Source organism: Scleropages formosus, chromosome 2, assembly GCF_900964775.1.
Source record: "Scleropages formosus chromosome 2, fSclFor1.1, whole genome shotgun sequence".
NCBI lineage: Eukaryota > Metazoa > Chordata > Actinopteri > Osteoglossiformes > Osteoglossidae > Scleropages > Scleropages formosus.
The window spans coordinates 6,724,782-6,737,763 of NC_041807.1; the positions used below are offsets into that span (position 1 = coordinate 6,724,782).

At 44.0% G+C, this 12,982-nt stretch overlaps 1 protein-coding gene across 3 annotated transcripts in view; it reads right to left on the reverse strand.

The window, feature by feature from the left end:
* The window catches only part of LOC108938188 (copine-5-like), a 115,922-nt gene that overhangs the window by 60,891 nt on the left and 42,049 nt on the right, over nt 1–12,982 (reverse strand). The window contains exons 4-7 of one of the 3 annotated variants that reach the window (XM_018758554.2): nt 11,700–11,803; nt 10,766–10,805; nt 9,523–9,537; nt 9,266–9,342 (exon numbers count right to left, since the gene is read on the reverse strand). In XM_018758554.2, coding sequence (XP_018614070.2) covers nt 9,266–9,342; nt 9,523–9,537; nt 10,766–10,805; nt 11,700–11,803 — 236 coding nt within the window. Of the gene's footprint in view, nt 1–9,265; nt 9,362–9,522; nt 9,538–10,765; nt 10,806–11,699; nt 11,804–12,982 lie in introns of all 3 variants that reach the window. The other 2 variants (XM_018758552.2, XM_018758553.2) reach the window with 2 other exon arrangements.

The following is a 12,982-nucleotide window of genomic DNA, read 5'->3' on the forward strand; positions in this document are numbered from 1 at the left end:
CTGAGTGTTTCAGGCAGATAACTAAATGCCATTCCCTCCAGAAGCTAAAAATAAGGTTCTTATCATTGCCAAATGTCAGTCTGAAAAAGGCAACTCTACTGGCTCACAACAAGAACTCAGCTGAATCTATCTATTTGTATACCTCTGCATATGTCAATAGCATTAACAATTGCAAGTTGCCAAAGGCCAAACCATGTGTCAGAAATAGTCCTGTACCCATACCAACAGGAAGATTTGCACCACGTAGAGACTGAAGGACAAGGGTTGGACATAGAAGCCAAGCAAGACTGAAGCTGGTGTTTGGCGCAAACTGCAACACCACTTTTACCTCTGCTCTAAGGTCAGCTACTGTTTAGAGAATTTACTATAAATCTGTTTTCTCATTACCTTGATATTTCTTCATATTCTGTGCATATTTTTTAGGCAAATGAATACAATTTGATAATTATTACAACATTAGTGGTGACAAAAAGGTGATGTAGCATGCAGATCAAATTAATGAAATAATTACTCTACAGAAGCCCAAACTACACACTTAAAGCTCAGGCTAAACTATTAGTTCCACCACTGAAGAGGAGAGAGAAATATGGATACATAATGTACAGCATGTGTGCTTTTTGGCTTGTCTGTTCCCTTCGATTCAAGGCAGCTGGGAATAAGCAGATGTTTCAACTAAATGTAAACTAAACAAATTATTTAAAAAACAATTCTAACACCTATACAATTATACTGTTACTTGTATACTTCCCTAAGAAAGTAATATCAGCGCAAAGCCTGCCGTATATTTGCCAAGCAAATGAAAGAAATCAATCATCTGGGTGGCTTTTTTAATATAAGCCCATGGAGATGTGTGCCTAGTTTACATGGTCTCCACAGAGACAACTCCTTGTCTCTAGAGAGAATGCTTTAGACACAGATCTTCCTTCATTACCTTTTTGCTGATTGTGGTTTGTGGAAACCTGTCTAGCTACTGACAACTGGCCCACTCAAAGAAATGTCCAGTTGGAGAAGTTCCACCTCAATCAAATCTTTCCAGAATGGTAGAGCTCCTACAGGATTGGAAAGAGAACACACAGCACACACGTGCAACACAGAACAGCAAGGAGGTATAAAATCAGATTTTCTGATTTATTGCAGAGCATAAACAAACCAAGATAAGGTTCACTGCTGAGTTAACAGGGTTTGTGTTTCCTCTAGCTTCACAGTACAATTTTTCCACATGGATGCAGCAGATACAGTACCTTGAGTAATTCTGCAACTCACAGTGCTTGGCATGGCATGGCTTAGCGTGTCCCATTACAGACAACTACCGTGTTCTACTACAGAGAATTACTATAGAGAACAGACAGTTATACAAGTCTAGCATGTTTCACATGCTACATATTCCAGTTCGGTGGAAAAGTTTTATTTATCCCATATTATATTTATAATTACAATTGCTGGTTAAAGCTAACCTAAATGTTAATTTAGGCCTCTTTTGCTTTTTTGGGGCGGCATGGTGGCACAGAGGGTTGCGTTGGTGTCTCACAGTGCCTGGGTGGTGAGAGAGGGCGTGGGTCCAATCCCTGCTAAGCCTGTGTGGAATTTGCATGATCTCTGTGTCTGCATGGGTTTCCACAGGGCATTCTGCTTTCCTCCCACAGGCCAAAAACATGTACATCGCTTTGCAGAAAAGCGTAACCTAAATGAATAAATGTAAATGTAATGCTGTTCAAGTGAATTGGCAGCTCAAAAACTGCCCATGGTGCGTGTGTGTGTGTGTGTGAGTGACAGGCAGAAAGTGTGTTTTAGTGATATATGGATAAGTGACTCACTGGAAGTGACTTTGGGTGAATAAGGTGTGGTCTGATACTATTACATAGTGTTCATTGGAAGTTACTTTGGAGAAAAGCATCTGCTAAATCAATAAATGTAAATACTTTCCCCATTGATGGAAATGATTCACTGAATTCACAGAAACTCTTGCTTCAGTGTCTATAAGACGCACACTGAAAATTATCCTTCATTTTACTGTGTTTTTGTCTACAGTTATTTTAATTGTTAACTACTGTTCAGTGCTCTGGGCATAAAGAACTACTCTTATTCCAAACAGGAACAAGGCATCCCACCCTTTTCAGTGGTGTCCCTACAGAGACTCAAGTAGCCTTTAAGTCAGGAACAGTAAATATCAAAGCCATTACCAGTCTTCTAAATGCCTCTTATTTTTCCTGTCCAAATGTACAGTAATTTGCTTTAAGGTTCTCTTTTTATAGCACAGGTCTTTGCTAGTTTAAAACAGGTGAGTTTATTGGGTATGATTAGAGAACCTTTGACTACATCTTCAGCTTCAATCTTATTTTTACGTAGCACAATGTTATCAGTTTACAAGCAGCATTTACTGGGATTTTATTTGGTAATGTGAATGTCAGTATTCACATTCATTATACAACTTGTGAAGGACAAAGTGAAGAAATTGCTTTATATGTTGTTATGCTCAACTAGTGTGAAGGTTTCCACTCCCATACTCAATTGTATTCATTGTCCTATAATATCCTGTTAATTCATTTTGTCATTTTTGCAGACAACAAAAGTGCAAATGTGATAGAGTGTCTTCATATTTTCCTTTTCTCACCTTACTTCATGTCTTTATTCTCTTCAGGTGGAATGCACAGGAACTGAGACAAGGCTGTTCTCTCTGTGTCCACAACTCAACAATGTACAAGAGCACAGCGAACTGAGGCTCTCTTGAGCTAATGACTTGGACACAGCTAACTTTAAAATAAATGAAAGGATGATTTGTATTCACAGGAGGTTAATTGCTATTAAATCTTGTCCACCTTGCTTATGTCCATTACTGCTGTATTTTTATATTTTAATAACTTTAATGACTCGTGTAATTATACAAGTACACAGTGCCATTAAGCACAGACTACATCACATCAGGCTTCATGAAGTAATTACTTTAAAGCTTTCTGCAGAAATATTTCCAGTTCTTAAGGTTGTGACTTAATGGATCCTGCCTTCCACACACAGAGTATATTAAGTGCAGGCACAGTAATTAGGTTAAACATACCAAACACTTTGGCTTACACAGGCAAAGCAAGGCACACTCCTCTGCCCAAAAAAGCTACATCCCTGTCACGTGCTCTGTAATAATAAGCACCCGAAGGCCTCGCTCACATGGAATAAGGTTGTCCTTTCAGGTCAGAAGTCTCTTTGAATTACCATGTTGCTGAGTCGACAGTTACGAGAGCTTCCGATTGCCCACATAATCGGTTCTGTTCCAAGTGTACCATGAGGCTAGTCCAGCACAGCAGCCCTGTACATAGAGCCAGTCTGACTTCAGTAGTTGTAAGGATTTCTCACTCATATTTTAAATCTGGGACCTTCTCTTCTAAGTACAAAGAGCTCTGCAGTAGACTGCCAAGCAAGAGTCCACCCAGTAATGTACTCTGGCAAATTTCACGTAGACAACCTGTGGATGAAGACAAACGGATCCACAGTTGATGTTTCACATTTCTCTGTGTCCTTTAAATGCTGGGCTTCCACTGTACACCAATGTCAATCATTTCATTCACATTTATTGTTGTTACATGACACCATCTGAGGCTCAAGTAGATGGGTGGCATTTTGACAACACTGAACCTGAACTCCGCTGGCAACAATGAATCAATTCAACTTGAAGGGAAGTCGATGTGACTGTCTTTTCCTCCATTGATCGAGTCATCTGTTTGGATTCACGTTTAAAAACTAATCATTCACGTATTGACCTGAAAACTGACAGCCAAAACAATGTCTGAGTCTCAGCTGAACTGATTCCAGGACTCTGAGGCTCTCATAAACAATTAGTTTGGAACAGTATGTCAAACTACGGTGTTTAAATATGGCGGACGGAGGGAGACCTGTTGATGTTATGAGCAGCTTGCCAAAATAAAGTCGATGACCTTACATCTGACCTAGTTTTTCACTCACATTCTCTTTCTAAGTCTCTTTCTAAGTTAGCAAATAACACACTTTCTTTGCTATTCAGATAATTCTTGAATCAAGGAAAAACAAACAATGGAAGTAGCAACATACTCATCCAACCCTATAATATGGAGCTCAGGGAAATAAAGATTAGAAGAAGTGTGAATGGGAATATGTTGACATTGGGACTATTTCCTCATCACTTTCTTGAGGGTCACCAGGGTTTTTCACACCTTACTAGCCCACCCTGCCTCTTTCTGCCTCCACTTCTGTCTCAAGGTGTCACGCCCACACCCACGAGCACAACGGCAACAGCTGGTACCAATCAGCCCAGCCAGGTATAAAGGCAGTGCCATCCTGGTATTGCATGCGGAATCTTGCAAATACCTCCCTATGTGGCTTTGTGACATTCAGCGGTCTTCTCCCTGTACCGTCTCCCTGTTTCGAGTTTTCACTCTCCTGGTTTCTGACCCCTGCTTGATCTCCTGTTACTGAGTTTTCTTCACCCCTGGAAACGCCTTGAAAACCCATGCATGTCCACAACCTCTGTTTTTGCCTGTCCCTACGAATTCATCCACACTTGGGTCCAATCCCTTACCTCTCCTGGCCTCACCGCTGACACAAGGATTCTTGTCAAGCTTGGTAGGGCCCCAAAGCCACTCTCAAATCTCTTCCACACTTCCTAACACTGGCACTGGCACACTGCATACAACAGTGCCAAAACTACTCCTCTAGCTTTCCCATGCTCTCCAATATACTCTCGAACATACTCTTCAATGTACTTTTTATACTCTCCTCCTTTGCAAAAGCCTGTTGGCATCGCAAATAACTGGCATCACAAATCCCTGTATCATGAAAGTTCATAGCTTTTTTCTTGCACCTTAAGTAATTTGTAAAATGTTTGTGAAATGTAAGAAACTGTAGAACAAAATGTCAAAATTTATCATTGTTCACCTGCTGGGATGTAGGAAATGACTTGAAGAAATGAGAGTAGATCATTTTAATTTTCCTACGTTTAATTATGTGTGTCTGTATGCACAGTAGGAAGAGAAAGCGTGTTACAAAAGAGAAAATAGGACATTACTGATCCCCAAATGTTCTCTATCAGTCTTAGTAATCCTCCCATTACAGAAGACAGCATTTGATATGCTTCCAGGACAGGTTCAAGATCACTGCAACGCTACCTAGGATGAGGAGTTCTCAGTACATGCCTCCTTTTTGCACTCGGGACTGTCATCTGATTATTTAATTCATCGCACTATAATCTTTTTATTCTACTATATTCCCTTCTTTCCATCATGATCTACTGATTCCATCTTCTGCCATTTATTCCATTACGTTCTATTCACATGATCAGGGTCCACTACGTCCATTACCTACCTCAGTTGGTGATAGTAGTAACCTGCTACATTCTAATGGCTTTTAGTGAACTAAATCACATTTCTGCGCTTAAGAATCCTAATCTGAAAAATTCGTGGATACTTTTCCTTTGTTTCTGCATTCCATTCACGTGGAAAAATCATCCGTCTATCCATTTTCTATCCCGCTTGTCCTAGTAGGGTCACGGTGGCAGTAGGGAGAGCAGAGAGGCCCAGCTGCCCCTGTCCCCCGGAACTTCTTCCAGCTCAGCCTTAGGGATCCTCAGATATAATCCCTCCAGCGGGTCCTGGGCCGACCTCGGGGCCTCGTCCCAGTTGGCCGTGCCTGGTATACCTCCAAAGGGAGGCGCCCAGGGAGCATCCTTATCAGATGCCCAAACCACCTCAACTGGCTCCTCTCAATGTGGAGGAGTAGCGGCTCTACTCTGAGTTCCTCCCGGATGTCCGAACTCCTCACCCTATCACGGAGAGTGAGTCCCAACACCTTGTGGAGAAAACTCATTTCAGCCACTTGTATCCGCCATCTTATTCTTTCGGTCATTACTCAAAGTTCATGACCATAGGTGAGGGTAGGGACGTAGATCAACCGGTAAATGGAGAGCTTCACCTTATGGCTCAGCTCCCCCTTCACCACCACAGTCCAGTACAGCGACTGCATTACTTCTGCTACTGCTCCCAGTCTGCGGCCAATCTCACGCTCCCTTCTCCCCTCACTCGTGGACAAGACCCCCAGACATTTAAACTCCTCCACCTGGGGCAAATTCTCTCCCCTTACCTGGAGGAGGCATGCCATCCTTTTCGGTGAGAGAACCATGGACTCAGACTTTGAGGTGCTGATCCTCATCTCATCTGCTTCACACTCGGCTTCAAATCGTTCCAGTGCACGTTGGAGGCAACCATGTGAGGTGCCAAAAGGACAACATCATCCACAAAAAGCAGAGACATCACCTTCCAACTCCCACACAGAATGCCCTCCTGGTCTCAACTGCACCTTGATATCTTGTCCATGAAGACCACAAACAGGAGTGGAGACAAGGCACAACCTTGGCGGAGTCCAACACCCACATTGAACAGGTTTGACTTAATGCCAAGTATGTAGACACAGCTTTTGCTTCATTTGTACAGAGACCGAATGGCCCGCAGTAGTGGCCCCGGTATCCTATACTCCCTAAGCACCTCCCACAGAATTTCCCGGGGAACACACTCATAGGCCTTCTCCAAGTCCACAAAACACATTTAGACGGGATTAGTGAACTCCCATGCCCCTTCAATTATCTGTGAGAGGGTAAAAAGCTGGTCCACTGTTCCACGGCCAGGGCAAAATCCGCATTGTTCCTCTTCAATCCGTGGTTTAACTATCGGCTGGAGCCTCTTTTCCAGCACCCTGGCATAGACTTTCCCAGGGAGGCTGAGAAGTATGATATCCCGATAGCTGGCACACACTCTCCAGTCCCCTTTCTTAAAGATAGGGACCACCACCCCAGTTTGCCAATCCAAAGACACTGTCCCTGAGGTCCATGCAACATTGCAGAGGTGTGTCAGCCATGACAGCCCTGCAACATCCAGGGCCTTAAGCAGTTCCGGGCAGATCTCATCCATCCCCGGTGCTTTGCCACTTACCAACTACCTCAGTGACTTCCACCAGGGAAATGGACTCTGACAGCCCGGATGCCTCTGGCCCTGATTCCTGTAAGGAAGGCATATCACTCAGGTTTAAGAGTTCCTCAAAGCGCTCCTTCGACCTCCCGACAATGTCCTCATCAGAGGTCAGAGTTTCTCCACTCCTGCTGAGCACAACCTGAGCGAAGCTCCTCAGACCCCTTCTGAGCTGCTGGATGGTTCTCCAGAACCTCTTTGAAAAATCACTTCTCAGTTTAAGTTTGCTATTGCAGGAAAATGAGTGGAAAGTCTTTATTGGGGCATCCTATCAGTGGGATTTGTCTACTGCTGGAAACACAGACTGTCAGTTAAATGGCTGCTGCTGGACTCAAACTAATGCTCTTGCTTATGATCTATTTTTCATCAGCTCCCTCTAGCATTCTGAGACAAGACCATTTCTGCTCACAGAAGCTCTAGTATTTAAACAAGATGTAGATGCTGGTCAAATTAATTAATTGCACTTAAACATCCCAATCCAAACTGCGAAGTCAGCAAGGAGGGAAATATGTCTGAACCCTGTAACAAATATTTTATATACACCGATCAGCCACACGATTAAAACCACTGACAGGTAAAGTGAATAACATTGATTATCTCATTACAATGGCACCTGTCAAGGGGTGAGATATTTTAGGCAGCAACTGAACAGTCAGTTATTCAATTTGATGTGTTGAAAGCAGGAAAAACATGCAAGCGTAAGGATCTGAGGGACTGTGACAAGGGCCAAATCGTAATGGCTAGATGACTGGGTCAGAGCATCTCCAAAACAATAGCTTTTCTGAGGTGTTCCCGGTGTGCAGTGGTTAGTACCTACCAAAAGCGGTCCAAGGAAGGACAACCGGTGAACCGGTGACAGGGTCAAGGGTGCCTAAGGCTCACTGATGTACGTGGGGAGCGAAGGCTAGCCCGTCTGGTCCGATCCTACAGAAGAGCTAATGTAGCACAAATTGCAGAAAATCTTAATGCTGGTTATGATAGAAAAGTGTCAGAATACACAATGCATCGCAGCTTGCTGCATTTAGGGATGTGTAGCCACAGACAGGTCAGAATGCCCATGCTGACCCCTTTCCGCTACTGAAAGCATTTATAATGGGCACGTGAGCATCAGAACTGGACCATGGAGCTATGGAAGAAGGTGGTCTGGTATGATAAATCACATTTTTTTTTAGATCATGTGGGCGGCTGGGTGCGTGTGCATCGTTTACCAGAGGAAGAGATGGCAGCAGGATGCACTATGGGAAGAAGGCAAGCCAACAGAGGCAGTGTGATGCTCCGGCCAATGTTCTGCTGGGAAACCTTGGGTACTGGCATTCACGTGAATGTTACTTTGACACGTACCATCTACCAAAAGATTGTTGCAGACCATGCACACCCCTTCATGGCAATGGTATTCCCTGATGTCAGTGGTCCTGCCACACTGCAAAAATTGTTCAGGATCGGTTTGAGGAACATGACAAAGAGCTCAAGGTGTTGACTTGGCCTCCAAATTCCCCAGACCTCAATCCACTGGAAGATCTGTGGAATGTGCCAGAAAAACAAGTTGAATCCACGGAGGTCTCACCTCATAACCTACAGGACTTAAAGGATCTGCTGCTAACATCTTGGTGCCAGATACCACAGGACACATTTAGAGGTCTTGTGGAATCTATACCTTGAAGGGTCAGAGCTGTTTTGGCAGTATGAGGGGGACCTACACAATGTTAGGCAGGTGGTTTTAATGTTGTGGCTGATCGGTATCTTTCAAGTTGTGTGGGTAAGTGTGTGGCTGGGCTCTTTTTCTGTATTGCAGCAACCACTCTCAACTCTCACCACCAGTATGAGAAATATATAAAAGTGAATACATAAAAAAATGAGAAACTGTGTTTCAGAGGCCCCACACCTATGTTGCAGTTGTGTAAGTCAATCAGGTTTGGACAAGACATAGCAACATTAACAAGAAGATAAATAAACAAACCTGCAAGACATGGGAGGAGATCACCAACGTCTTTCAGCTCACTCCTGCCAGGCCCTCACTGCTCACAGTTCATTTTTGATTCATTTCAGAAAAGCCACACAGAAAAGCCATTCGCATCCTAGTTCCTCTCTGCTGACAAAACTGTCACTGTGATCAGCCCAACAGCTTTCCATGCTGCAGCTTAATTGTCAAATGTTCCTGAAAATAGTGGCACTGCCACACACATTGATACAAATATGTACACTGATAGGCAATCAGTAACATGACAGATTTTACAGACAGCTTGAAGGAAGCATTAAGAGGCTCTTTTGGATAGTTCTGTACTCACCCAAGAGGCTTCTCCAGACGACTCGCTGGTGACCCAACAATCTCACCAAGGGTGCAGAACATCTGGCCCAAGAAGTCCTGAAGGACGAGGGGGTTAGCAGGAATTGGTGAGGACAGGAAGAGCAGGGTACAGGACAGGGGAACAGTGAAAGAACAGCAGAGGATAGGTTGGGGTGATGTTCAGAGAGGATCAGAGGTGAGAAGCTTGGCCCTATGGCCCTTTGTACAGTAAAGAAGTTTACAAAGGCAGAGACGTACGTTGAATTCGGAGGGCTTCCGGAAGAGGAGCAGGCAGCAGTGGTAACACAGCAGAACACATCATTTGACAGGAAGCACAAGACACAAACACCCAAGGGTAGTAGAAGAAGAGCAATACTGTCCATAGGGAGGCAGAGGAGCAAAGCTGATCTTACAGTATGTCACTGTGAATTCTAGTGACACTGATACAAACAAAAAACCAACAATCTGAGCACTACATTGAAGCATTAGCAAAGGTCTTATGGATCTATGCAAATCTTTGAATGCTCCCAAATATATTTCACTAACATCTGCAGGAACTACATGAATGGATCTTCTTTTATCAAAGCTTTTTGTCGACACATTTTTCAATTTTTTCCTGGTTGTGCCATATAAAAGTTGTACTACAATAAAATGAAAACAAGATTAGTGAGGGTCCAAAAAGCTTTGATAGCTGAATGAGAGATGTTTTCACTCTTGCACTCGTCTAAAAGAGGGATGTCATCCACCATGTTTCATGAAATACGCAAGGGAAATCACTTTACAAATACTGTATTCTACAAGGTGGGTATGCCCTAAAAGATGAAATGGATATATACTTTAAGAAGCATACTAGATTTTAGATATTAAACATTCAAGGAAAAAATAAATTACACACACACACACACATTTTCAGAACCGCTTGTCCCATATGGGGTCACGGGGAACCGGAGCCTACCCGGCAACACAGGGCGTAAGGCCAGAGGGGGAGGGGACACACCCAGGACGGGACGCCAGTCCGGCACAAGGCACCCCAAGCGGGACTCGAACCCCAGACCCACCGGACAGCAGGACTGTGGTCCAACCCACTGCGCCACCGCGCCCCCGAAAAATAAATTATTTTCTTATTATTATTTACTATTATAAAATGGGAAATATACTGGGATTTTTTTAATGACACCATGGTTTGGATTGCGGTGGCGCAGTGGGTTGGACCACAGTCCTGCTCTCCAGTGGATCTGGGGTTCGAATCCTGCTTGGGGTGCCTTGCGGCGGACTGGCGTCCCGTCCTGGGTGTGTCCCCTTCCCCCTCTGGCCTTACGCCCTGTGTTACCGGGTAGGCTCCGGTTCCCCGTAACCCCGTATGGGACTAGCGGTTCTGAAAATGTGTGTGTGTGTGGTTTGGATTTGCATAGATCCAGAACAGCAGCAACATGCATTACAAACTGCAGATTCCATTCACAGGGGCTCCACCAGGCATCTCACACAGCCTTTTCTTACTCACATGTTTTGACAGATCAGGACTTTTGGAGTCCACATCGTATCTGTAAGAAAACAAATACAGACAGCTTTACAGGGGAAGGGAATGCACTTGTCTTTCGTAAGGCTGCCTTTCGCTGTCTACATACAGCACAGAAAGGACTGCGTGGGCAGAGCAGAACGCTAAAAATCATTCACACTTAACTAAAGCAGAATGTCATATCTCACAAGCGATAAGGGGAAGGTGTAGTTGAAAGCATAACCAGGCACTCTGTTATACTGAAGTGGATCACTGTAGTTAAGGACTCTATATGAGCCATAACATTATTTTAAGCTACACATGTTCCTTTATAAAATATTACGAGAATCCCTTCATTATACTTAAACCTTTACTTACACACACACACACACTTTCAGAACCGCTTGTCCCATATGGGGTCGTGGGGAACCAGAGCCTACCCGGTAACACAGGGCATAAGGCCGGAGGGGGAGGGGACACACCCAGGACGGGATGCCAGTCCATCGCAAGGCACCCCCAGCGGGACTCGAACCCCAGACCCACCGAAGAGCAGGACTGTGGTCCAACCCACTGCACCCCCTCCTTTACACACACACACACACACACACACACACACTTTCAGAACCGCTTGTCCCATACGGGGTCGCGGGGAACCGGAGCCTAACCCAGCAACACAGGGCGCAAGGCTGGAGGAGGAGAGGACACACCCAGGACGGGACGCCAGTCCGTCGCAAGGCACCCCAAGCGGGATTCGAACCCCAGACCCCCTGGAGAGTAGGACTGCGGTCCAACCCACTGCGCCACTGCGCCACCGCACCCCCTCCTTTACACACAATATGTCATATTCATCATGAGCATTAAAGAAGGATGCAAGGCTGCTTTATTCTTATATAGATATTTTTCATGAAAAAAACTCAGTTGACAAAGAAGCATTACTCACAAATCAAAGCGGAGATTCTGCTTTTCCTCAAAGAAGTAGTCCAAGATGTATTTTCTTACAAAGTCTGGGTTCAGTGTATTATCAATCACCTCCGTTCTTCCAAACTAGTTGAGAAAAAGAGTTGAAAAAGAAGAAGCAGAAGGGGAGATGCATCAAAGATAAAAAGAGCTTGTAAGCCTGCCAATTACCCCTTGCACCCTTATTTGGTGTTCCATGATGACAGAGGCACCCTCCTCATTGACAACAATGTCATGTCGCACCAATAAGCTGCCCCAAAACTGAGATTAGTTTAAAGCTGAGGGATGAAAAAACAGGTCCCTTTGATGGGTGACTCTACTCACCCAGGCACGGAGCTCTAGCACTTTTGGGAGTGCTGGCACTGGGCAATGTTGTATACTGTATAATTAAACATGTTGAAATGAATGGGATTTTCATTTAGGGTCTGAGCCCTGCAGAAACAGCTGGCTCGCTTGCTCTCCACTTTGAGTGACACCAGCGTTACAGGTGACAACAGCTGGTACTGCAGTGCTCAGCCCTTGAGAGAACTGGCATAATTTAGTGACCTGCTTGCCAAGAAAACCCTTTTGGAAGACTGCTATCAACAATGAATAATGCAGCCACAAAAACACACAATATTTGCAGGAAATGAATTCACAATTAAACGTTAAACTTCCAGGCAAAAATGATTTGACTCAGTGATTGTGAGAATTCACAATTTTGTGGCCGATGCCTAATGGGAAATTAGACTTTAGGATGGCAGCAGGGTATTATGGGGAAGATGGTAATTAGACATGGCATCTACCATGTATGAAAGAATAAGTTCATGCTTCAAATTAAAAAAGGGGGAACTACATTTCTTGTCAGGTGAATATTACTCAATAATTCAGCAGAGGGACATAATGCTGAGAGCAGCTAAAAAAATCATCTTTTCAACAAGGTATCCAGTCAAGCAACAGTAACCATTGAAAAAATTGAAAGCACAGCCTTGATGAACTCCTGTATATTTTTGGAATCCACATTCCTTCGGAACATCATACTGACATTAAGAATACATACCCAGTGAATCCATACTGCAGGAAAAAATAGAACAGTTTTGCTATAGATGTCTGTGATACCTATATTACGGTGGGAACAGGTATAGATAGGAGGATATATTTATTGTCTTTGCCTATAGCCAAAACCAAGAACTTACAGACTTTAGGTATTGGATCTGTCATGAATGAGAGCATCAAGCAGCCAGAGATGGAAGTCTCTTGCAGGAATGTAGGTTAGTGATCATTTTT